A 27,604-nucleotide genomic window follows, 5' to 3' on the forward strand; every position below is an offset into this window, starting at 1 on the left:
TGAAATGAAAAAATGAAATGAAATGAAAAAAATCCTTTTTTAGAGGAGAGTACAAAATAGTTGTCTGGACACATCAGTTATCTTGCCATGTTGTGGATTCTCTGCAAAATGGACTTTGCCTTCAGCTCTGTGCTCCTCGAACACGATCAGCTAACAAACAAATGGACATAAAAAGGACATTAGAGATCAGCATATTTTTGATACATGTTTCACAAATATGTTCTAGAGTGTGGATTAAAACGAGGGACTCTTGCGATAGTATATGTGAATATGGCAGAGCAAAAAAAAGGGGTAGCTTATACTTTATTTTATACATGGGATAGTAATTATTTTTTGTGTAACTGTCTGTATGTATTGACAACATATTCTTAAGTAAGAAATAATGAGGGATTTATTTTTTTATTTATCTTCGCTTTCACCTGATTATCTCCACTCTTCAACCATGGACCAGGGAGATAGAGGGTATCCTGAGGACCAACAGACCAGTGGCGTCCAAGATTTTGCCCATTCACAATGACAACTCCTTTGCGCCACCCCTAGCAATAAATGTGACAGTTAGCAGAATTTCTGAATGTATGCTCTGTTCCAGTCAAGCTTTGAAAAGAAAATGTTTATGATTTCAAATTTGTCATAACACACTGGAGACATTGTTGCACTTTTGAACTTATAACTCACAACTCACAGGTAGCTTGATAAAGGTATCTCTGGGCTGACCTTCCACTATCAGACTACCTCTGAAGAACGCAGGGTAGAGGGGATTTTGACTTGCAGACTTCCACTTCAGTGACTGCAACCTATTACATACAGTAAACTTCTTGCTATTCAAAAATCTGTTACTGTATTTAAAATGGGGCTGGCAGACACAAGAGTATTATGAAAGCATATCAGTAGCAAAATAGTAAATAAAATAGAGATGTTTGAAAATTCAAATTCAAAAATTAGGATATGAATGAAAGTATGTGTCAGATTTTAGATTTTTAAAGGTAATTTCAAGAGGTGACAATAATTGACATGTTTTAGGAAACGTTTAAAAATAGAGATTTGTTTGTTCTTTGAATAATTTTACTTTGAATAAATTAACATTGAAATGTCAGATTTGCCTTATTTGTTTAATAAAAGCAGTATATATGGAGAGCTAGAATAAACCTCTTTCACGCCATAAAATATAATCAGCCTGACTAACCTGTTTATAAACTTGTGCGTCATGTCCAATGAGTACATGGTGAACTTCTTTAGAGGGGTGTGGTTGAGAGTGATGTCGCCAACAAGGCCTGTGTGGGTACATTTGATCTACCCGTTTAACCACATAATTTTTTGGAATTGAAATGCAGAGGTATTGTACAGCAATGAAATCCTGAAATTGCCATAGCTTCATGGAAAGAGCTGGCATTACATTAAATAGGGTTAGTTCTCAGTACCTTTCCGCTGTTTATCCAGGGCAGGACCATAGTTAACTCTCCCACAGTTCTCCACAAGAAGACTCAGAATTCTCTCCCTCTGTGCACAGTCACGAAATGAATGAAATGAATGGCTTATTCAGGTAAGAAACAGCTGATTAGACTGAACATGTTTGATTTTTTTTCCAACAGCTCTAAATTTACATTTTCATTTGCATGACATTACATTTTTACATTTGAGTCAGAGCTGTAATTAATATTCAAACAATATAATAAACACTTAACAAATAACTATTGATTGTTCTATTCCAACTCATCTAGGTCCTGGTAAGTCGTATCATAGATTTCCATTTAAAAAATCACGCAAAAAAGTCTATTTAATTCACATCACTGTGCAAAACTATGCTCCAGATAATAAGTGAACTGGTTTTATGTTAATTCCCACAACAGGTGTTTTATTCTTTGGATTATCTGTTACTTTATATGTCAATGTGAAATCTTTCATCTCGAATTTGAATGATTTAGTCATTTTTATTTCCGGTACAAGTAAGCAGATAAAAGGTCTAGAGTTGATTTTAAGGCTTTTGCATTTGGAATCTGTTGATATACTTTAATAGTCCAAAGTCCAAAGAGCTGCGAGTGAAGCAAGCCATCATGGGCTGAAGAATTAAGGCATATATGTTTCACAGTCAATAATTAAGAGAAGACTTCACCAGAGCAAATACTAAGGGTTTACTATAAGACGTAAACCACTGGTAAGCCTCAAAAACAGGAAGACCAGATTAGGGTCAGAGGTGGGTAGAGTAGCCTAAATCAATACCAAAGCAAAGTATTAATGCTTGACTAAAACAATGACAAGAGTAAAAGTAAAAGTACCTTGTGATCAATTCCAAAGCAATACAGATGTTGTCAACAACAGAACAGAATGAAATTAAACACAAAAAAGGAATAGGTAACTAATTATGAATACCTATAATGTAACTGAGTAAAAAGTGCATTCCTTCGCTCACTAATATACTTGAGTAGAAGTAAAAGTATTACAATATGAAACTACTCAGCAGAGTACAAATCGATCAATATCTCACTTAAGTACATGTACTTGAGTAAATGTAATTAGTTACTACCCACCTCTGACTAGAGTTTGCCAGATGAGCTAAAGACAGATGAGCTAAAGATCCAAAAGCAACTAGTTTCCTTGTATTTACTGATGCTGTAACTGCTGACAAAAGCAGCAGGACGAATTCAGAAGTGTCTAGGACAGAATCACCCAAATGTTTCAAAACTCGTTGGACAGCACTTCACAGTGCAGATGGCCCATGACCCAAAGCATCCTGCGAAAGCAATCCAAGACTTTTTTAAGACAAAGAAGTGGAATGTTCTGCAATGGCCAAGCCAATCAACTGACCTCAGTCCACTCGAGCATGCATTACACTTTCTGAAGGTAAAACTAAAGGTAAAAACCTACAAGGGTTAGGGTTAGAAGCAGGAACTGAAAACAGAATAAATACTGTGATGAAGGCACATCCTGAAGTTCTGGCTTTGAGTGTGCAATTAATAACCTGAGGATTGATCTATCTCACCAATCTGTCTGCTTGTCTGTGAAACAAAACTATAGATAATTCAAAAGGGCAACTTCCATTATATCTTGTAAATGGAGGCACTCTAAACATCAACTATTCTGCTTACAGTTGAAACAACTTGCAAGAACGCAAATAATAAACACATTTTAGCTCAGTGGAATTTTAATCCTGTTCCACTGGTGTCAAGTCCAAAACAAAGACTGTTAGCTTTCCCCTTGAAAAGTCTGCAGACTCAACGTATACTATCACTGCAGTGGATAATTAGAAAGAGTGAGCAGTGATGTATGGCGTACTGGGCTATGTATATCTGGTATACTGTAACAACAGGTGAAAATCGTTATCTGCATTATCATAGAAGGGAGACTCATACCTGTGGTACTGACAGTCATAAATTTATGGCATATTCAAAATGATACAACCAATATAATAATAATAATAATAATAATAATAACAATATTATTATTAATAATAATAATAATAATAATAATAATAATAATAATTATTATTATTATTATTATTATTATTATTATTATTGTTGTTGTTGTTGCTGTTGTTGTTGTTTTTAAATAAATATAATTAATTAAAATATTATTAATAAAAAGTGCTTTACACAGGAGGTAAAACATTGGTCAGATAAAAACACTAGAGTCTATATGAAATAACAGCACAAAAACAACAGGTGAACAACAACAACAATATACTAGGCCTTTGCTAGCCTAAACAAATGTTTTTAATTTGGATTTAAGAACACCTATCAAGCTTGCATTCCTAATAATCTCCAGAATTTTATTTCAAAGTTTAGGAGCTACATACAAAAAGGATCTTTCATTAGCTCACTGGTCCTAGGATTTTTCAGTAAGCCTGCCTCAGCAGAGAGAAATGCTGTGGATGGGCTATAATGCTTTATTTTTACATTTTTTTATTTTATTTAATTAATTTTGATTTTTACCCAATTTTCTCCCCTTGTTTCCAATTCCACCCACTAGTTAGGACTCCCCCAGTCACACGATACTACCAACGCTAGGAAGGTGAAGGCTAACACAGGCTTCTTCCGAGACCTGTGAAGCCAGCCACCACATCTTTTTATAAATGCTTTAAACAGATGAGTAACATATGCCAGAGCTGTGCCATTAAGAGCTGTAAATGATATAAACAAGACCTTGTAAGTAAATGTGAAACTTAATGGGAAGCTGGTGTAAAGTGAATAAGACCAGAGTAATATGCTTTCTTTTCCTGCTAAACCCACTTCAGTTTATAAAATTAAAAAAGTTATTAAACATTAATGAGTACAAAAGGGGTGCAGTGATCATCCTATTTACAAAGGGGGCCTTAAAATAAAAAAATATGGAGTTAATTTTGTGCCAAACTTATTTTTTCAAAAAAGATTTTGTCTCATTCTGATATAAATTTACTACTCATTTTGCCAGTTTTTGCTTAATTTTTTTCCTGTTTGCTGATATTGCTGATATGTTTTGTGCTTCTGACTTTTGGCACTTTTTCTCAAGGGGCAGGTCTTAGAAAAGGGCATTCACCTGCACTTTCAATTGGTCAACTAATTTGGAGTGATAGGTCTTCTGAACACGTAGCTGCTCAGTATGAACCGCCCCCAGAATGCCGGAATGTATAAAGTGCTGCTATGAGTGCAGCGTTGTACCTGCATATCTTCTTTTTAAATTAATAAACATAACAAGTTAATGGGTCCTGTGTCAACCTATAAAAATTATATAGCTTTTATTATGGGCATCAGTTAACATGAACTTAGTTGTTTATGAATGAACAAAGCTGTACCACCTTTCGAGTTTGCAAACACTGGTGCTAACTTGCCTAACATTGTCCTTCAGGGTTAGGGTTAGGGTTACTAACTAGGTGAGCCATACTGGTAATGGAACTAAACTGCTTAAATATCTAAAGTTAGTTTACTGTATTAATGTGAAGACAGTGATTTAGAGCAGTACATTCTGTAAAGTTGCATGCTGAAATAAGAAATCTGTTTCAGTGACAGGGAGTCTGAAACTGGTAGAAGCAAGAAAAGACTGAGATAATAGCCTTCATAAACCCCATAACATTTACGGTCAACCATGACCGTAATCTCGACATCTCAATTTAATTCCCTTTTGTAGTGATTAAACATTAAATTAGTGACCCTTATTAGTTCCACAATCGGGGAAATTTCACCTCCGCATTTAACCCATCTGTGCAGTGAAACAGCACATACATACTAGTGAATGCACACACACTAAGAGCAGTGAGCACATTTGCCCGGAGTGGTGGGCAGCCCTATCCACAGCACCTGGGGAGCAGTTGGGGGTTAGGTGCCTTGCTCAAGGGCACTTCAGTCATGTACTGTCAGTTTAGGGGTACGAACCAGAAGGCTGGTTCCCTAACCTCCAGCCCATGACTGCCCCAGCAATTACCATCTATCTCATGACAGCAATAACTCAGTAGCTGTCGGTAATCAGTGGTATTTGCAATGCAGATTCAACTATTTCCTTACCCAACACACTTGATTAGCTCATGATTATCATTTAACTGTCATTATATATATATGCAACATACTTTGGACATTCTGATTCTTAGATTTTGCTTGTGGATTTTGTTATTTTATTTGAAACTTTTGGCACGAAATTGAATCCATAATAAAAGTCTGAGAACTTCTGGTCTGATCTAGTAGTTACATATATATGAACTAATTTCTCAGCATCTAGCTGGGTTAGCATGTCTCTTATTTTGGATATGATTGAACTAATACAATGCAGTATTAAAGGAATTACTGATGTGGGACTCAAACGAAATGAACTATCATTCAATGTTACACCAAGATCTTCAACCGTTTGCACTGAAAAAACATTAAAGGTAGGGATAAAATCTGCAATCTCATACATGACTTAATGTAAACATACCGTAAATACACTCATTAAAGTTAATGTTTCTTCTTTGTTTTGATTTTGAAAACTTTGTTCTCAAAAACCTATTCACATTTTTATTTACCTCACTATGGGGCACTACAATTTCCTGCGTCCTGTAATCCAAAACACCAGAGAAGTTTTTGTCAACAAACACCTGTAAATCAAATTTCAAAGTTACACAGAATCTTTCTAAGGAATAATTTCATCTGTTAAATTTTTTCTCTGCACATGTTCTCAGTTTTAAGAAAACATATTAAGTAACTGTAAGGTTACAGAGATGCATACTTACTAGAGCTCGGTCACGAACATGGTTCCTTGAATTAAGGGCCCCACCTCTGTATATGGTGGTCTCATAAAGTGTGTATCCATATGACTGGCCACTATTATGATTGAAAGGCAGGTCCTCCATGTTCACTGGGTCATCTGAACTGAATGGCTGAGAAACAAAGCACTGGGCAAATATCCATTAATGTCTTTCATTTATGTCTTTGAAAATAAGTCATGGCCTGCACCTGAAAAAGAATCCATTGAATGCTGTTTAAAAGTAATTTAATGCGGTTTCAAGATTTCTTACCCTGTCTGCACACTGAAGACTTTCCCACAAGGAAATATGCTCAGAAAGGACCATAGGCTCATACACCTGTTTGCCCTGGACTGCAGGAAGGTGTGGTAACTCTTCGTCTGAAAAGGAGAGAGAAAGAGGTTTATAAGAGAGATTCACCTGTACAGCCAAGAAACAGAATGCCTTCAGATAAGAAACTTCAAGGCGCTAAACAACAACTTACTATGGAAGCATCTCAACAGGTTCCTCAAGAGATGATATTTGTTGGTGTAGTCCCCACTTTCAGATAATGGAGCATCATAATCTAGTAAAGAGGAAAACACTGGTGTGGTATTGCTTCTCTTAAAGCATAACTGTTTAATACCTGTGGGCCTCCAGAGGGAGACAGACATACTCTAAATTTCCCAAGATATCCAGACATCACTTCTAATAAGTGAAATCAGATAGGTGCACCTTATTGCTGACACAGGTGTTAAATTGCACATACACAGCTTGTATAATTCTCAGAGGGGAAAGTTCAGGGCCTTCTAAGCATTCACTACTCAGACCAGACATAGTAAATTGAAAATATGTCAAAATATTAAATGTATCTGATTGGATAAACTGTAACACAGGACTGCTAAAGAAGCTGCACTGGTTCATGTATGTCCCAAAATTTCAAACCAAACAAAAGTTCTTGGTTCAGTCCTATAAAATATTTTGCTAGGTCTGCGGTCTGCCACTTGATGACACCTACTCTAGGCCTTTTGGAAGTCCTAGATGTGTCAATGTCTGTGACTATGATAGCCTAACATGGTTTCAGTCAGTCATTAGAACTGTAAAACAATGGCAGCAACTCTATGCTAAGAAATGCTTCAAATAAAACATGCAGTGTCTTTTACAAGATTCAAACATCCATGCTTAATCTGGATTGCCCAGAAATTTTTACGTGCACCACTATTATCTTAGCAGTAACATACTACTAGAAACTCTATAGAAGCATTTACAGAAGTTATTGTAAGATGTTACCTTCTCTTTTATTCAATTTTGACATATGGATCAATTTGAAGGCCTAGCTCTGGTTTGCCACATAATCTCCACAGAGAATCACTGCCAGTAGAATGAGGCAGCTGCAAATGAGTCTAAGGTCACCATGTCCAGTGCTAAGTATAAAGTGCCAACCTGCGAGAAGGGTATTAGCCCCCCAACACTGGGCTGTGGAGCATTGCAACTTTGCTCTCCAGAGTGACATCTGTGATCCTGTAATAATTATTCAAAACCGGCACCTGACCATACTAATGCTCCCCTGCAGTCAAATCCTCACATCAATGTTCCAACATTTAGTAGTAAGCCTTAAAGATACTAGAGGCTTTAGAGGATGCTTCTCCAGCAGAAGGGGGACAAACTATTACCCTTGATATCAGAAGAAACGTTGGATTAGCAGACGTGTACATATTTTTTGGATGCATGCGGCAGATTTACTACCTTTTTGGGCCATCGCAAACCATATTTTGGCCTTTAAAAAAGTGTCTGTCACAATTTACCAAATAGGTGCAATGGCCTTTATGCGACCATAATACGATCAAAGGGGCAGTTGCTGCTCTTTGGCCTCATTGGATTTAAATTTATGTCAAAGTGCAAAATACTGGGAGAAGATTATAATAATGAACAATCTTTTCCAAATTACCAATTAAGTGATATGAAATATTGACTGTGCTATTTAATGCCTGTGGAAAGCTTACTTTTGTGATATTTTTGGTGCTAACATGACTGCCATTGTTTGTGCTCAAAGGAGTGTTTTGAAGACTGGATTTTTTTTTATAGAAAAACACATTTGTGAACTGTCATGTCATATTATTTTTATTGATATATTAAAAAAACTAAAACCTACAAAAAAAGATGTTTTAAACTGATATTTACTAATATGTTGGGTATATTTTGAAACAATAATCAAAGTGTCTTAAGGGTAAATTTTGACAATTTTTTTTTTTTAAACTACTGTTCAAAGCTCACACTGAAACTATTTAGGTTGTGCAGTCCTTGCATTACTAAAGCTACTAAAGTTATTTTGCTCATGTACAGGGTGGTTTCTGTTGTAGAAATGCGAGAGGTTAAGTTCACTGCTCACCACAAGTTCAAAATATGTAGTTGCCAAACAAACAGCATGCGCATCAACTTTCCAGGTGCATGTGTCAAAGAACTCGAGTTAAGCTCATACTCATATTCTCAAATTTCTCATATATTATGTTAAAAATAAGTATTTTTTCTTAAATTATTACTCTTTGTATTGAAATAATCATTTCTACCTATTATACTTAGTCTTTATTTTGACTTACCAAGTCAATATTTCATGAAAATATAATTAATATTGTTACAACCTAATTAGTCATAATTTGAACCAGAATCAGCAAAGGATAAAAACCAGAGCAGAAACAGGCTTTCATACAAAAAGCATGTAAGCCAAACACATGATTATATTGCACAAGTCATATATTTATTATGAAGCTGCGACTGTGTTTGATTGCATGAAGTCGTTAGCAGATAACCCAACAAACTGGCCACCCCAACCACCACAAAGTGAGACTGTCAGTGATTATTGTCGTTCTTAGTAAATCCACCACATAGTATGATAGACAGATGACCTGTTATGTTGCTGCACTGCAGAGATCTATGTACCAACTGCTGGCCCCCTCTTAGCTATACCTCTGCTCACACCATCAACCACTGAGCTATACCACATCTCAGCAGGGAGAAGACAGTGATTTACTCAGCATATTGTCTTGTAAAGAGTATCTACTGAGAAATGTTCAACCTCTGTACCGTAGCTGTTGATCTGTGGTTTGTAGGAGCCAAGGTCAATGGCACCGTTCATAAAGCCAAAGCTGGTTCCTCCATGGAACATATATAGGTTGACAGAGACTCCACGATCAAGAAGTTCTTTCAACGCTGCAGTCATATCTGAAGCAAAAAGTGGTTGAGAGACATAGAGATAATTCTGAGTGTTTTTTTAAAAGTAAATGATTACATATATATGACTTTTCTATTCTTTATATGTCTCGAATAAAGTCAGTCTAGTTTGAATGTCCCTCTGATGTAATAAACAATGTGATTAGCACATAATTGATGTCATATCAAAATATCAAAATCTGGCAGGCGAAATCAAACACCCTCATGGGACAAATTTATGCAGTCCTGTTTTAGAGAATAATCCAATCAGCCAAGAAATGCTTTGAGCCCAAGTTTTGCTGTAACTGGAGCTAAGGCTAATGTTGTTTACAAACGCTAGGACTCAATAGATACCCACATCTTTACAACACAGCACCTAAATCTTTTCAGCACAGTATGACTTTTGTGCTATAAAAATGAACAAAACAAAACTGTCATTTCAAACACCACCAGGGCTGGTATTCAACAAAGCAAAATCCTCAGCATTTATGATGGTCATTATCATAAATACTGATTCTAGATAAGATTTTCTCTAAAGTGGCTGCCCGCAGTTTTGTTGATTTTTATAGTTCGCAGTAAGTCATACTGTGTCGTAAACCACATCAACCACATCAAGTCTGCACAACCTTAATGAATGCAGGATGAGTGGGTTGAAAGATATTTAAATTTTTTTTTTACAGAAACGATTTGAGCTGTTTGGGTGACTAATGAGTCTGCGTGTTTGTTGGCAAGATTAACCTCACTGCTCCACTTCTAAACTAAGGAAGCTAAATTTGGATGCTAAATATGTCTTGGCCAATGGACTACATCTGGGGTAAGTGGAAAATTGGGTAAATTTTTTTTTTTTTGCCAGACTTTTCCTTTAATATGCATACTTTCCAGTATGTGTACCTTACCTTGTGCCGAGAATACATGATGAGGCTCTCCCCAGACATCAAACCAGCCACACCAATACTCCATCACCAACAATGGCTTTTGGGGCTGTAACACGTATAGTTCAAATCCTTTTAGAAACGTACAGGTACATTAACAGGGTGATAACATCCAACTAAAATTGCGTCTTAAATTTTATTATATCAACATTTTTAATATTAAATTCAGCAAGGATTAATTCCAAAAATGACATTCTTGTTTACTGATTTAAAAAGCTGTATGGTAAAACTAAAATATATTATGAAGTCTTTGGAATTACTGTGTAATTATGCTAATGATTAACTTTTTAATGGCAGTGCTTTGACCTCAGAAAAGCATGCTAAAGGATGCACCTGCATCCTTATTTTGTTACTTACTTGTAAGTCAGCCAGGTACTGTATGGCACCATAGGTCAATTTCTGAAGGTTGACAGTCTGGAGGACTGTAAAAGGAAAACAGGTGAAAAATTTAACTATATGAAGTGTGACTTTACTCGATAGTTTCAAGAGACTGTAAAAAATGTTCAGGGAAAAATAATTTATCTTTCTACGTGGTGATCTCAAATGAGCAACTGTGGTACAGTACAGAAGACGACAAGAAACCACACTATGATAATGGAAAAATATTACAACTTAATTTACTTTTGCTGTCACTGCTTACCTCCATCCACTCCTCCACATTTTAAACCCTCGCGGTTGTCACAAGTCAGCAGAAGTTCTGTGATTCCTCTGGACAGTAGAGCCTAAAAAAGAAATGTGTGTATGTGTGTATTAAATGTGATAGATAAATAATTGAAAATGTATTTGAATTATATAGAGTTAATTCTGTGCCAAAACTTTCAAATAAAACATAAAGTATCAAAATATGTTGCAAATACAAATAATGAGAGTTAAATCAAACTTAATTTTTCCAAAAGATATAAATTTATTACTCATTTTGCCAGTTTCTGCGGCAAGTTTTTTTATTTGCTGATATAATATGCGCTTTGGGAATTGCTCTTTGGCTTCTGAAATGTTTCTTTTGCCTCTGGGTTTTGGCACTTCTTAACAGAGGGTGGGTCTTTTTTAAAAGAAGGCACTCACCTGCACTTTCTATTGGTCAACTGATTTGTAGTGACAGGTCTTCTAAACCTGTAGCCATGTCCGCTCTGTCAGCTGCCTGATGGAGAAAGATTGCGCCGACATATACAAGATTATGAGCAATGTTTGTCATATTTATTCATGCAGCACACACTCAGGGTCCTGTGTTGAGCAGTGTGAAATAAATATTTTGGAAACTTAAGTATATTAGGTGAACTTAGCTGTTGAACAAAGCTGTACCACTTTTCGAGCTTGCAGATGCTAATGCTAACTAGCCTAGCAGTGTCTGCTAATAGACTAACTAAGCCATCTTTGCAGCTGATTAAATCAGTGTTTATTAACCCTGCTTCTGGCGACCTACAGCTCCACACGCTTTCAACTATTTATAGTCTTGTAACATGTAATGCAGCTCATCAACTGATTAACAAGCCCTCCATGAGCTAATCAGGCATGCTGAGTCAGGCTATTGTTGAATTTGGTTGCTGTGGCTCAAGGGAAATTACTGGCATGAACCCAGTGAAGAGTGCAAAATACCACTGATTACTGCCAGCTACGAGCAGCCATGAGATAGTTGATAGATAATGATGTTTAATCAGTACAAAAGGGAATACAGTCAAGGGGTCATGGTTGACCTTATACGTTATGGGTGTTAAGAAGGCTATTATGTCAGTCTTTTCTTGTCTACTCTGTGCCACTGAAACAGACTTAGTATTTCAGCACACCAATTTACAGAATGTACTGCTCCAAATCACTGTTTTCACATTAATACAGTAAACTAACTTTAGATATTTGAGCACTTCAGTTCCATTACTAGTATGGTTCACCTAGTTAGCCCTGGAGGACACTGTTAGGCAAGTTAGCGCCAGCAGTTACAAACTCAAAAGGTTTTACAGCTTTGTTCATTTATAAACAATGAAGACCTGTCACTCCAAATCAGTTGACCCATAGAAAGTGTAGGTGAATGCCTTCTTCTAAGACCCGCCTCCTGTTAAAAAATGCCAAAAGTCAGAAGCACAAGGAAGATTTCAGAAGCAAATAATATATCAGCAATATCAGCAAACAGAAACAAAGCAAAAATTGGCAAAATTAGTGGTAAATTTGTATCAGAATAAGAGAAAATGAGTAGTAATCTTTTTGAAGTTTAATTTAACACTCATTATTTGTATTGGCAACATTGTTTGGACATTTTGATACTCAATATCTTGCTTGGGGATATTAGTATTTTATTTTAAACTTCTGGCACAAAATTAATACCATAGAATGATTTCTAGACCAATAACTTAAATGTCACTCAATGTTTACTCAGACAGAAGCAGTTGCACCCAACTTCTGTATTCTGTACCTCCTTGACAAATGTCAGGTATTGTTCATCTTTTGCATAGGAGCCATACTCATTCTCTACTTGTACTGCAATGATAGGGCCTCCTCTTTTAAACTGCAGAAAGGGGGTGGGACATTGTCAGCAACAGAACATTATTATATAATATATATATATATATATATATATATATATATATAACCCCATTTCCAAAAAAGTTGGGACGGTGTGCAGAATGTAAGTAAAAGTAGAATGCAATGATATGAAAATCATGTAAACCATATTTTTAAAGGAAATACTTCAAATGTTGAAACTGAGAAATTTTATTGTTTTTTGACAAATATATGCCCATTTTGAAGTTGTTGCCAACAACATATTCCAAAAAAGTCGGGACGGGGGCATGTTTACCACTGTGTTTCATCACCTCTTCTTTTAACAAACTCTGTAAGTGTTTGGGAACTGAGGACACCGACTGCTGTAGTTTTGAAAGTAAAATGCTTTCCCATTCTTGTTTGATACAGGATTTCAGCTGCTCAACAGTTCGGGGTATCCTTTGTCGTATTTTTCATTTCATAATGCATCAAATGTTTTCAGTGGGTGGCAGGCCTGGACTGCAGGCAAGGCAGTTTAGCACCCAGGCTCTTTTAATATGGAGCAATGCTGTTGTAATAGCTGCAGAATGTGGTTTGCCACTGTCTTGCTGAAATGCCAGGCCTTTCCTGAAACAGACATCGCTTGGATGGCAGCATATGTTGCTAAACATGTATATATCATTCAGCATTAATGGTGCCTTCACAGATGTGCCAGTCACCCATGCCATGTGCACTAATGCACCCCTATACCATCAGGAATTCTGGCTTTTGAACTGTGCACTGATAACAAGCTGAGTGTCTTAAGCCCAGAGGACACAGTGTCCATAATTCCCAAAAAGAATTAAAAATTTTTGATTTGTCAGACCACAGGACACTTTTCCACTTCCCTTCAGTCCATTTTAAATGAGCTCAGGCCCAGAGAAGGTGGCGCCTCTTCTGAATCCTGTTTATATATAGTTTGTTCTTTGCGTTTTAGAGGTTTAATTGCATTTATGGATGCAGTGATGAACTGTTTTCATAGACACTGGTTTTCAGAAGTGTTCCTGAACCCATGCAGTGATTTCCACTACAGAATCATGTCTGTTTTTAATGCAGTGCTGCCGGAGGGCCCAAAGATCATGGCCAGCAAATACTGGTTTTTGGCCTTGTCTCTGAATCTTTAAATGACATTATGTACCGTAGATGATGAAAAGCAGAAGTTCTTTGCTATTTTATGTTGAGAAACGTTATTCTTGAATTGTTGCATTATTTGCCCACTCAGTCTTTCACAGAGTGGTGAACCCTCCTCATCTTTATTTCTGAAAGAGCCTCTCTGGGATGCTTTTTTTAAACCCAATAATGTTACAGACCTGTTGCCAATTACTCACCAGGTGTTTTTTTTTAGCATTACACAACTTTACCAGCCTTTTGTTGCCCCTGTCCCAACTTTTGGGAACGTGCTGTTGGCATCAAATTCAAAATGGGCATATATTTTTCAAAACACAATAAAATTTCTCAGTTTCAACATTTGGTATGTTGTCTTTGTACTATTTTCAGTGAAAAATAGGCTTTAAATGATTTGCACATCATTGCATTTTCTTCATCATTGCTTCTTTGGAAACGGGCTTAATATATATATATATATATATATACATGGGACAATAAAATTAATATTTTACCTGAAGATGTGCAACTCTTGGTATGAGTTTGTCAAAGTAGGAGTTAACTGCTGTTGTGAATCCTAAGTAAGTCGTTCTCAGTTTCATATTTCTATCCCTCAGCAGCCAACTGTTGTAACAGAAGGACAGTGTGTTTGATTCAAATTAGACTAAACTGAATGTACAAAGCCTTACTTCATATGACATTGTTAGTTGCCATACACTGCAAACATACATACAATGTATGCTGTACTGTTGACCACAATTGCATTCAGATGTTTGACTGCTTTTTTTATCCTGTGTGCAAGCGGAAGTGCAGTTTAGTGTTACAGTATTAGTGTTTTGTTAATTTGGCTGAATGGAAGGTATTTTTTTCTGGTTAAATCCTACTTGCTACTTCATTTCTATGTGGACTGAAATGATTGCATCTGCACTGATTTGGTGGAATGGTACAACAGTGGCATAGTGTGCAAGACCACAATAAATACACAACAAATGCATCTTTTCCTTGATTCCACATTACTACAAAGGTATGGTATAAGGTTGCAAATTTACATTTACATTTACAGCATTTAGCAGACACTCTTATCCAGAGCGACTTACAAAAAGTGTTTTGTTATCTACTCAGTAAATGTACCCTCAGAGGTACGAAACAGTCTTTAAGGTCCAAATTTATACCTTAAATAAGTTTGAAATGTCAATGCAACGTATATAACTGCTATCGAATATGGCACAATTATGTTCCCTAACTGAAGGTATTGAAGACTCATGAGAGATAATTCATTTTAGGAAATAATTTTCCAGTTCAACTTTCAGGACAATTTCTATCTGAAAATGATGCACAACTGCTGACATCTTTAACATAAAAAAATTAAACAATACAACCTCTAACTGCCCTAACTGACAGTCACACACTGACACACATACACACAAACCATTCTTCAACCAATAATCATTTGACCACAAGGTCTAGTAATATACTAGAAGCAAGGGTTAAACACTACCATTATTAAGAAGTTGCAATGTGTTAACATAGCCCTACTCTACCAGATTTTTCAGCATTCATGTATCTGTCCCCACGTTACCCTTTCTCCAAACATCAATATGTATAAATGGACACTCAAACTGGGCTTTAGCAGCTAACAGTTTGCTAAAATATGCAGTCTCAGTGGCTTAACTTTTCTACACTTTTCCAGGACTTTGCGTTTATATATTTATAGCACTTCTCTTATTTTCCAGGTATTTTCCAAAATTGTTGTACATGTATGATCACATATTATCGACACAAAGGTTTCTGGCCTAACAAAACACTTTAACATAGCAGCCTAATGCATCCCAACCTGGGAAGGCCACCTAAGTCCAATTCAGCACATATGTATGGTCCTGGACGAAGAATCACCCACAGGCCTAATTCTGCAGCAAGATGAATGTATGCCCTGCAGAGATGAAGAGTGCAGAGAGTAAGAAAAATACTACTCATATGTACAGAGAATTATGATTTATGTAAGAGTTATTCATACTTTAAAGGACTCTCCCTGTGGCTATTTTAATGTATGTGTAGAAATAATATGTGCTTTTCATTTTTACACAACACTCTAAAATGGCTTCATGTGAATTTATGAAAGACCTCAGTAAACACTTATTGTATCAACTCTGTTTCATCACACATTCTTATTGACATTTTCACGTATGTTGAGAGATGATCCTTACTCCAGATCCAGCTGCTCACTGAAGCAATACGCTCCCTTCTCTGGTTCATGTAGATTCCATGGCACATACCTGACAGACATCAATCAAATTTGTTGTACTAATGCTTTGATGATGGTTTAATGTACAATTATGAGCCTAGCTGAAGTGGGTTCTTACGTAGTGAGGGTGTTTAGGCCACAAGCCTTCAGTTTTAACAGCCTATCTCTCCAGTATGCCCTGGGCACCCGAAAGTAATGGATGGAGCCTCCCAGGATCCGAAATGGTGCCCCATTCAGGGTAAAGTAGATAGAATCTGCTCTCAAACCTTCTCTGTGGGTCATTCTCTTCTCCACTAGCTGCGATTTCCTGAAATCAGACTGACACTAACCTCACAGCGATATATACAAACACTGTAAAACAAAATATGGCATATCATGGTACAGGGTCCCCATTGGCCTAACATCGCACATCTATTCGGAGTACCACATGTTGTTCATGGTTGCCTTCATTCTTTTAGGAAATCCCTACTAGTTACATTACAGCTTGCATCTAGATTATTATTTTATAATTGAGCTCGTGTTTTATTTATGAAGCAGTGCTGAACGTCAATAGCCACCAAAATTTGTTCTGTGAATACACCCCTAAAACTTCTCTCAACCCACTCAAACTGGAGAGATGTCTTCAGTAAGGTCATGTAGACTCGTTGAAGAGCTTTAGGACAACCATTTTAGTGGCTATGGGGAAGTCAAAATTCATAGCAAATTCTGATGACTCCCCCACAGCCACTAAAATGTATTTGCGTTCTCTTCAACAAGAATCTGACTCCCTTTCACATTATGTTACTAAAGTGCTTTAATAATTTAAATGATATTGAGATTTCAGTTGTTTTTATTTAGCAAGATATATTTTCAGTTCAGAAATGTAAGTTTACAGTTATTTCTTAATAGAAACAAAATAAATTACAAATAAAATCAGAGCATTCTTTACTCCTGTATGATGTGCTTACAGGCAAAGGGGACTATTCAACAGTATTCAACACAACACCTTTCGTCTAAAACAGCAGACCTCTGCACTTAGCTATACACTGAAGTTTGAAGACGAGCATATGGTTTGAGTATGTTGAGAGAAGTTTTGAGGATGTATTTACAGAAAGGATTTGGATGACTATTGACTTCTGTTGTTTGTTAGCTACATTGACCTCATGTCAAGTGCTAAACTAAAGAAGCCAAATCTGGACAACAAACACGTCTTGGCTAATCAATTACTTCTTAGGCAAGTGGACAAATTGTGTAAATTAGATTTATCACACTGGCAGGCAAAGCTTCATGCCTGAAGCAAATATAAGCAAAATTTAAATTTAACCAAAATGAACACAACACAGCACAAAAGTGACTTGAAACAAATTATATAGAACCCAGGAGATCACAGTAAGATGAAAACCTTCACATTTAGCTGTTCTGTCAAACCAGAATGACCATGTAATTCTAGCTCAACTGCACACAACTTACAAAGCTTAAAATACATAAAAAGAGACAAGGTCAAATGAACCAAACCTATATCGTCTTACCTGGAAAATATTAATCAATAAGCTGAAGCTTGGAGATGTTAAAAAATAACCAGTTAATTCAGCTGTGAAGCTGTGGCTGCAGTACCAGTGGGACCTAAGTGAAATCAATGAGGCAGGGTCCAGAAGGCACTGATACAAAGAATACAAGGGGGCTATTGTGGGAAGCAAACAGAAATATATTGTTGTGGTTTAAATGCAGAGGCTATTTCAAAGTGAATTTGTGGTGAGGTGTTTGTACAACTACGCAGTAAGTAAAGTCCAGTTAAGTTATTTTTGTGATTAACTAAGTAATTTAAACTCAGGGTAGATAAATATGCCCTTTGCTTGATGCAAAAAACCTCCCTTTGCAGTTTTTTTTTTGCCCAAACCTGCATAAGTTATCATACAGAATAACCCTACCCCCCTAGGAAGCCCCTTGAAACGCTGACACTGAGCGTTTCTTCTGGTAATTGTGCAATGGCCCCTAACACTGCAGCTAGAAACACAAGCAAAAACTATGATAAGCGGCTGCATTGTTTGCTTCATCTTTGTTAAATATAATAAACATAAAGTGCAGTTTAGTGAAGGTTGTGGTTGTAGTTTATTGTCTTCTTTCATTTCACTACGAAACTGCAGCTGCACCATATGCTGATTCTGTTGCCCCACTGTGCATGAGGAGCTAGTGTCCTCGAAATGCACCCAAAACAAAATGAAAACTAATGAGCACATCTCTGTCCATTGTCTCATAAATCTAAGCTTATCAAAACCTGTCAGTTTCAGAAAACTGTTTGCCTACTTGTGCAAATAAAATGGCCTGTATTTACTGTATTTATTTTGTCTGCGCATAATGTGCACAATTAAAAAGAAAACATGCAAAGGATTAAAAGAAAACAAAAGAACAATTTGTTAATCTTGGGAGCGAATTACGAAATCATGGCCACAAACAAAAATAAAACATGAGTACAAACTGCAAAACGTTCCGTCAAATTAATTTTTATTTTTACACGTTCTCCTCTGGGGATCTGTAACAGCTAAACCAAATCCAAATGTTTTCTGAATGACAATGCTCTAAGTAGTTCCCAGGTACTTGTTGGGCTCACCAGGTCTAATTGTTTGTCAATAACAGCGATCTATGCACTTTTAATAATGATACTGAAAACACTACATGAAAAAATCATTGGCCATTTAATCAGAAACACCTAAATATACACAAATATTGGCTATCCTGGTAAACATGACCAAATTGGGCACATCACTGCTCATCCTTTTGATCTTACATTCAATATATTAAGACAAATCTAACCTTTATTTGAAGTACAATGATTCAAAAGAAAAAAAATAAATTTTATCATGAAAATATATAGTTTTCTCAAACCTATGTGTGCCACAGTTGTTGGCACCCCTACATGTAAAGGATGTTAAAGGATGTAGTAGTTAATTAGGGTAATCTTTGGCTTAGCACAGATGAGATTTTACATAAAAGTCCAATATCATGAATAGAGTAATAAAACCTTCAAGAATAAACAAGTAGTATTTAAACACGTTGATGGTCATAATAGGCACCTACAGGGATGATTGAGTTACTGCAGATGAAATATTGAACATAGGTCATACAGTATAGATATATTGATAAAGTTAATGTTTAGCTGCACAACCATACAGGGCATTTGTTGTCGTATTTTGCACCAAATGCGCCACACATTTTCAAGAGCAGACAGGCAGGCCCGTCTAGCACCTGCACTCTCTGATTACACAGCCCTGCAGAAAAACGTGCAGAAAGTTTCTTGAGATTGTCATGCTAAAAAAGACAGCATCCAAAAGGTAGCATAAGTTGCTCCAAAATGTGTATGTATCTTTCAGCATTATTGGTGCATTCACAAATGTGCCAGTTACCTATTAATACACTACCATATCACAACAGACCCTGGCTATTTAACTTTATACTGGTAACAATTTGGATGGCCTTTTACTTCTTTGGCCCAAAGAACATGACGTCCATTATTTCCATAAATAGCTCCTCAGACCACAATTGTAACACTGGAGCAAAGGGCACTTTAGTGGTTTATTATATCATATATACAAATACAAAAGAACAAGCAATAGAATGTGAGTAGGAACAGGCTAGGCTAAGGAGCAAACAAAAGCAAGTAAATACAAGAAATAAATACAGAACCACGTTATAAAGAGGCAGAATTCAGCAGAGCAAATGAAGTACAATGCTGTGTGAAAAAACTGAGAGGAGATTTTAGAGGGCTGTTGATAGGCAGGTAAACAAGATCTAGTTGTTAGTACCCAGGTGAGGCAAAGCGCTGGGTTAGCTCTGCCAAAGGTGTGGAATTGGGAGCAGTAGGAAGAGGCTGGCCGGCAGGCTGGGTGGAATATATTACAACACAACACATTTCCACCTCACCAGTCTATTTCAGATGAGCTTGAGCCGAGAGAAGTCGGAAGTGTTTCTGGATGTTGTTAATATATGGCTTTCATTGTGCATACTACAGTCTTAACTTGCATTTGTGGATGCAGTGATGAACAGTGTTGATTGACAATGGTTTGTCAAAGTATTTCCAAGCCAATGTGGTGATATCCATCACAGAATTATGTGTGTCTCACAGCAGTACTGTCCCAACTTTTGTTGAATTTGTATTCAAAAGTTTGTATCACTGTAACCATTGATCCTCAATTATTCATCTGTACTAAGTCATTTTGAAGGTTGTAGTAGGCACCCAGTGTAAGTGCTCGAGACATTGAGAAGAAATCTGAAACCTTGTTCTTCTAACCAACTCAAGATATTACTTTTTTGTTATTTATGTTCATTTGTATTCGTGTGAAATATCTCACAATACTTTCACAGCAATAAGAATTGAATCATGACATTGGGAGGAACAGGCAACCAACCTTTTTGTATGAGTTTCTTTTGTGATTTGCATTCCATATTTTCCATTGCAGCCATTATTTCTTTGAATAATCTACACGCTCTGCACAAATTCTGTGTTTAAGGTGTTCATGTATCCATTTTTTTCTTCTTGGCTTATCACAGCCCAGTGAGTAATGATTATGTCATTTGTATTCATGGCTACAGCTTACTGTAACCGCCTTACCTATTATTATTCACCCCTTAAATCACCAAGGACGTGTATGTAGGCCCACACTTCAATTCCTTTCTTTTAAGTACATAACTTACCGAATAGTTTCTTAGTAGTTACATAATAATTCATATTTCATAGTATAATTCTTACCAGTTGAATTCTTAAGATTAATAACTGAATATGAAGTTGAGAGTTCCACGGGTTTACACAGTCAGAGAGAACTTTCAGACCATTATGAAGAGTGTCAAAAATATAATCTTTATTCCTTTCCTGAATTATAAAAGTAAAAGCAAATAAAATATAATAACACAAACATGTCAACATAACAAAGGACTTGATTCTTCCAGTGTGCTTTTAACACCTCAAAATTCTACTGAAACACGTCATTCACCATTAGCTGCCCAGGCTGAGAAAGAGCTGAAGTTCATTTTACATTTGTGTGACTTTCAGATGAATGGTGTGAGATTTCATTAATCGATAGATGCTCTTTAATTGTTAAATTATTACATATTTATATATTAGATAGTTGCAACTGATAGGATTGAACTGTTCATTGTTTCAGGGACAAACAACATAAATGTAAAACTCCCACACCCCAGTGTATTTATTAGCCTCTAGATCAGTGGCTAGCAGTCAAGATATGTTTAGTGGCGCAGTTTGTGTTATGTATTTCCGTAATGCATGCTGGATATTGTAGTGAGACAACATTAACGATGAAAACATGAAAACAATACAACATTGGAAATCTGTCAAACTGATGAAGCAGGGGGATGCAATACTGCCCTACAAAATACTACATAACAAATAACATTTTGTAGAACTCACCGCTATTAAAAGAGACAGTGCTTTCACACAAATTGTGGTACTTTATTTTTGTATTTGTAGTATTTTAACAGGATGGCTGGTCAAACACTTGGATTTCCACAGAGCAAGAAGAAATTTCCTCAAAGAGTGACTTTACTATGACAGACCGTCAGTCTACAGACACTTTGCGCTCATAAAGGTGGCCAATGCAGTCGGATATCTAATAAGAACTTATATGCAAATATAAACAGGCGCTACTTCATAATGAGAATATGATCAGTGAAAAATGACAAAATGTTTTGCTTGTGTGCTTTTTGTATAAAAGCCCATTTCTACCAAGTAGAAGAAAAAAACTTTTTAATCCTTCTCTGTTTCAGGTTCAAATTGTGACTTATTAGGTCAAAATCCTGTTTTAGTTTCTCAAGATTCTCACTTAGGTAAGTCAATCTCAAAAAAAAATTAGTCATTACTTGTTGAGGAAGTACATGACTATTTCAATGTGATTATTTTGAGAAAAAATTAGACATTGTTTTGACACAATACTTAAAAAAAAATTAAGAAGATAAGCAATTATTTTTTAATTTCTGTTTTGAAACATTTCATTTTGGCTGGAGGGATAGGCTAAACTTCCACACCAAGTGCATTTGGAAACTGTGTGATACTGTAAGCTTTCCTATTGTATGCTTTTCACAGGCAGTAAATAGTGCACAGTCAGTGTTTACTATTAGCCTTGGTAAATCAGAGTACGTGCTTGATTATAATAATCTCCTCCTAGCATTTTGTGTTTTGAGAGGGAAACTACTGTAAATGCATATACAATGAAGCAAAAGCGCAAACAAGCAGCGATCACTTCTTATGGATGCTAAAAGGCCATTGCATCTATTTAGTAATTTGTGATAAAATTGCAGTATAATAGGGTTCAGAACAGTGCAACACATTAGCAAATCTGTCCTTTTTAGCACAGGTCGGTATCTTCTAGTGAAAGATGCAAGATTTTTGTCCTCCAACCATATGGTCAGACTTCAAAGGGGACATAAGATTAAGGTCACCAAAATTAATATTTTGATTTCATGAAATGGAAAGTCTAGTTAATCCCTTAAAGTCCCAGGCTTATTACATACTAAGGCATATTATTCAGTAACTACAGGGACTTCAATGCAAACTGGTTGAGCTATTCTTAAGTTACAGAAGTGTGTAATAAAACTTTGGGGCCACCAGTAGTCCCTGGCAAGGGGTTAAAATAATACTATGATTAAAAAAATGACATAAATCATTACAAAATGAATTGAGTTTGACAAGTAAAATCTAAAATAAATCATGCTCTGTTTAGTTTGCTTAAATCATAAGGCCTCTGCTGTTAAACTAAGATTCTGATTTGCTTGCAACATAATTTCTATGCAACTTAATAGTAATTGTAATTATACAATTAAAATTGTAAAAAAAACATGCAACACATTTGATTACTCCACTAGTTATTTAAATTAGCAGCACAGATTTTTTTGATGCACTATATAATGTCATCCACTATTCACATAATTTTTACCATGCTATTTTTTTTCCAGCTTTATGCTATTCAGTTTTCTATATCTATGTATCTATCTTTTATATATCTATCTATCTAGGGTTCTCTACTATATATGTGAGTCTGTTGTGTTTATGTCAGCCCTTTGGAAATAATTGTTTAACTAGCCATCATTGTTATATAGCCTACTTGATGTCTCACTTATTCTGTGTCATTAGAACAAGCAGTTCATCTGTTTTCTTTTCTGTAATAATGTTCATCCTTTGGATGCCAAAGGAATCTGAGCTCTGTGTAAAATTAGAGGGCATCAAGAGAGTACAAAATGAATATAACTAAGTAGATCATGATCATAGCAGGCTGATAAAAAAAAGAATGAACAGTGGTACAAGCAGCTGTTTGAACACATATTACTGTAGCTGGATAATTTCAAGAAACCCATTTGTTTGTTGTCATGGATCAAGACAAAATGAAAAACTTCCCAACTTACATAAAGTTAATTCTTCTCAGTTGCCCAATAAACCATCTACTGTTTTATTTTCTTGTCCACTAATGCGGCAAGACCAGCCATTTGAAGTGATTTCGGTCAACATGATCATGTGATGCATTGTCAGAGTTTTGACCCATTAAACTTGCTTCACGAATTTGAGACAAATGCAGCTATTGTAGCTGAGCTTCAAATGAGTTGCAGGACACTTTACATTAATCAACTCAAGTGCAATTTAGTGTCACATAGCTTTCGAGCAACTTTAGTTGCACATAAGACATTTACGCCCGGGCCAGCATTTCTTGCAACATAAATAAGTATTACAGGCCCCTTAACCAGAGATGGCAATCAGGAGATTTTTCAGCTAAAGCAAAAGTTAAAAAAAAAATTTTAAGCTTAAGCTAAAACTGTATAATTTATATATCAAAAAGTCAGTCACCTCCTAGTCTCAGTGTGACTACAACATAAATGCAGACTGAGACTGTCTGGGTTTCTAGACCAGCTAGCCCTCTTAGTTAGCATGTTAGCAAGGGGCTGTGCATGTTCCTCCAAAGTCTGTTAGTCTGCCGTGGATTCCGCTGATGTACCAGGAGCAAGTGCTTGTGCGCACATGCATTCTCCCTATCCTGTTCACGAATGTCAAAAGTCTGAAAGCCCTCATGCTTTTCTGCAGAGATGCCCAGGGCCTTAAAACACATCCCCGTATACACATCATCAATGGGGAAAAAAGGAATATAGTGCGAGATGATGTAGAGAGGTTTAAGAAGAGATCCAGAGAAGAGAAACCCACCACCAGCAGCATAGGATGGGTAAGGACCTTCATAGAATGACTGGGGGACATAATATTTGTTTTTGATGTCTCTTAATGGGCTTGCATCAGAGATTATTTGACCAGTGTACAATTTGGAAGCTCTGTCAGGCTCTAAAGACTGTAGATGACTGAGGATAGCTGGTGTGTTAGCAAAAACATCATCATCACCTTTGAAAATGAAGGACACCTGGGGACATCGATAGAGAGCCCATTTAAAAAAAACATGCTCTTTAAGGGTAAGATTGTAAAACGAGTCTTGAAAGTCCCAAACGAGTAGATCTCCATATTCCTGAGCCTCAAAAGTAATTAGCTTATCCAGATTAGGATCATCCACAGATGTGCTGCCTAACAGAAAGACTGTTCTCACAAGCAACTCCCCCTGGTGTAGTCCCTCTCTTCCCCAGGTGTCTCTGACAACCTGCCGCCTCTCAAAGTGTCTTGGGGTAGATTTAACAGCAAAAAGAAGAAAAACTTGACCTTTGCTATCAACCGAGGCACACTTGTTCGGCTGGTCAATTAGAATATGTGGACTGTGACAATCCATACCTTGAAGGAAGTCCTGGTAGAGCTCAGGGTAAGATCTTAAATCCTGTATGTTCATTTGAAGTGACTCAGTGCTCTCAGGATGGCATTGAGAGCCATTCACTAGTTTGTTTCCTGTAAGATTTACCATAATGGGCCGTTGTCCAAGCAATGAGTACATTTTCCTGTTCCAGAAGGCGCTGCTTTTTGGAATATCTTTTATGAAGCTCTCAGAAACAGTGACTTGCTGAACTGCTGAAGTACTAGAGGGTGGAACACTTTTTGTCTCTGTTGGCTGTTCAGTGCTCTTGTTTTCTTTGATACCAATGGTGGTGGTCGCTGGAACTAGGTTTCTGGTGGTAACTGCGGGTATTTCTGCTACTTCCCTTCGATGAGTAACTTGCAGGTTTAGCATTGAATATAATATTACAAGACAAAAGCTGCTAGTCAGCACCATAACTATCAGAGTCTTTGTACGTCGCATTGTCATCATTTCTGTCCTGTCCTTTATTTAAAACAGGTATCAGCGGTTCACTCAACCTGAGTAAAGGAAAATGAGTTTATATAAAGTAGCTGCTGTGGCAATAGCTCAGCTTTAGTCTTTATTATAAAATAAAAAAACCTCAACCCAACATAATGTTTTAGCAAACTCAGTTCCTTCCGCAGGATTCCTTTAAAGTATGTTGAAGTTGAACAAGTCCAGCTAAAGGATCACCAACCTGTTGGAAAACATACATTCATTATGGTAAAGCAAGATTGTGAGAAAAAATAGTCCAGCAAAAAGATTATACATTAACCCCTTAAAATCCTAGGCTTATTACATACTACTTAACATACTACCTTAATAATACTTATTATTTAGTAACTACATGGACTACAAAGCAAACTGGCTGAATTATTCTGCTGGTGGGTCCTGGCCATTTAAGGGGTGAAGTACTCAATGTCTTGAGCCTTTGAAAGTTTATTTCTTAAACGTTTGTGGTGAAAAACGGAACTATGCTGAGTAGCATAGCAAGCCTGCTGATTTCACAAGAGCTAGTGAGCATGCTCTTGACATACAACACCAGAACTGTGGTCTGTGGTTTATGTTAAGAAAAGACTTCATGCTAAATGCTCATTACTTACATTAATGCCACTTTTAAACATGTTGAAAAAATAAAACCTGGAACAATTATGACACTGCTGTATTTTCCTCTAAGTGACCTCATGTCTCCAGTGATTAATTACTAGTTAGGAAGAGAGGCACATTCCTTGGAGTCCCATTGTGAGTTTAGTGATGGGAATACACACAGGTGGTTACAGAGATAAACACACCACACACACACACACACACACACGCACACATTGACCATAAAAATATTGAACTAAGCTCAAATTACATTAACTAACATTAAAAGATACAAAGCTTTGTTATGACAGCGGCGAAATATAACTTTTATATTTATATAACATACACAGTAGTGTGCAAAAGTCAAGGATCACCCTGCATCCACTTAATTTCCAATCAAAATGGCCAATTATTTAATAGTGTATATTTTTCACAATCCACTTGCATAAGGAGGTGATTTTTTGTGCAACTGTGCAAGACCAGGTAGACCACCAAAATTGTCACCATGAAGCTCCACTCTTGCTTCAAATCTAAAAAAAAAGGGGGGTGGATTCTGTCTACTACAAGAAGACAATAGAATATACCTACTGTACATTTTAAGTGTTGCAGTCTTTCAGTGGTATTGCTGCTGTAAGACCGTTTGAGAGCACCAAATACTAGTTTACTGCAGACAGCAATATTACACCAAGCTCTTTTCCTCGCATGCATCTCCCATATGCAGTAGCCTAACCCATATCTCGCCAGCACAAAAAATGCTCATTGCGGTAAAATGTGGACATGTGATGGCTCAAATCAGCATAAAAGTCAATAAATGTCAGAACATGGAAAAGATTACAATTTAAAGTATTTTACAGTAAATCCTACAGTAGCTCAGTAGACGGTATTCAATATAGCTAATACAGGAAGTGGACGCCAGGTTTTGTACTGGTCTGAGGACCTTGTAGAGTTGTTCTCACTGAAGACTTCCCTCGACGCAAAAACTTATTTAGCGTTCATATATTTCTAGGTACAGACAGTGTCACTTCACTAAAAGCATCCGTAACAACTAAAAATGCTTTATTTAGAGAACAGTAACTAGCTTAATTGGATTTAAAGCTAAAATCAGGAGCAGGTGCAAATGTCAGGTCCTTAATTTAATACGGCAGGGATTTTCAAACCTACATAACAAAAAACGATATGTTCATAAGTAACACTTAAGTTAGGCATTAGGCTGTCTTGGCCCATCCTGATTAGGATTCTACTTGGCTGTCCCAAGCTATGTGAACATATAGCTACGTCTGTTTCCACATAGCGCTTGATATCTGGTCCAGAATATTGTTTCCGTTCTCCGAATAAACAAATAACTGATTTAAAAGCTGAAATTATCTGAGATTTGGTTTAAGATAACTGAATGCAAACAATTAAGCGCTGGCTTGGGTGTGGAGCTTAATGAACTGGAAAAACAAATCGAATGAAAAAACAAATAGAGCAACCTAAACGTAAAAAAACAACTTACCGAGGTGTTGGTAAGATGACTGCGTATCCCTCCGAGTGTTAAGAAAGCCAAGTGCAATGTTCCACGAAAATCAAGAACGCCCTTCCTGCTTTAGAGCAGCCAACTCAGATTTTTTAGGATCATCATATA

The 27,604-nt window shown here is 36.6% G+C and overlaps 2 protein-coding genes across 3 annotated transcripts; both read right to left on the minus strand.

The window, feature by feature from the left end:
- On the minus strand, positions 1 to 27,576 carry glb1l2 (galactosidase beta 1 like 2). Of its 2 annotated transcripts, none has more exons than XM_036561725.1 (19): positions 27,476 to 27,576; positions 16,275 to 16,463; positions 16,119 to 16,187; positions 15,749 to 15,844; positions 14,430 to 14,538; positions 12,704 to 12,796; positions 10,943 to 11,024; positions 10,660 to 10,724; positions 10,267 to 10,351; positions 9,245 to 9,382; positions 6,669 to 6,749; positions 6,458 to 6,564; positions 6,173 to 6,319; positions 5,966 to 6,037; positions 1,419 to 1,497; positions 1,184 to 1,271; positions 683 to 794; positions 420 to 536; positions 1 to 150 (listed from the first exon to the last, which is right to left on the minus strand). In XM_036561725.1, the coding sequence occupies exons 2-19, from the start codon at positions 16,436 to 16,438 to the stop codon at positions 40 to 42; spliced, it is 1,815 nt and encodes a 604-aa protein (XP_036417618.1). In that variant the 5' UTR covers positions 16,439 to 16,463; positions 27,476 to 27,576; the 3' UTR covers positions 1 to 39. The 2 variants fall into 2 exon arrangements, with proteins under 2 accessions (XP_036417618.1, XP_036417619.1); XM_036561726.1 differs by lacking the exon at positions 27,476 to 27,576 and adding an exon at positions 17,665 to 17,834 and having other exon boundaries at positions 16,275 to 16,480.
- On the minus strand, positions 19,760 to 27,604 carry b3gnt2l (UDP-GlcNAc:betaGal beta-1,3-N-acetylglucosaminyltransferase 2, like). The gene is made up of 2 exons (XM_036561727.1): positions 27,476 to 27,604; positions 19,760 to 25,591 (listed from the first exon to the last, which is right to left on the minus strand). Exon 2 carries the CDS (start codon positions 25,363 to 25,365, stop codon positions 24,055 to 24,057), a length of 1,311 nt encoding a protein of 436 aa, XP_036417620.1. The 5' UTR covers positions 25,366 to 25,591; positions 27,476 to 27,604; the 3' UTR covers positions 19,760 to 24,054.

The sequence above is a fragment of the Colossoma macropomum genome, unplaced genomic scaffold, assembly GCF_904425465.1.
Source record: "Colossoma macropomum unplaced genomic scaffold, Colossoma_macropomum, whole genome shotgun sequence".
Classification (NCBI taxonomy): domain Eukaryota; kingdom Metazoa; phylum Chordata; class Actinopteri; order Characiformes; family Serrasalmidae; genus Colossoma; species Colossoma macropomum.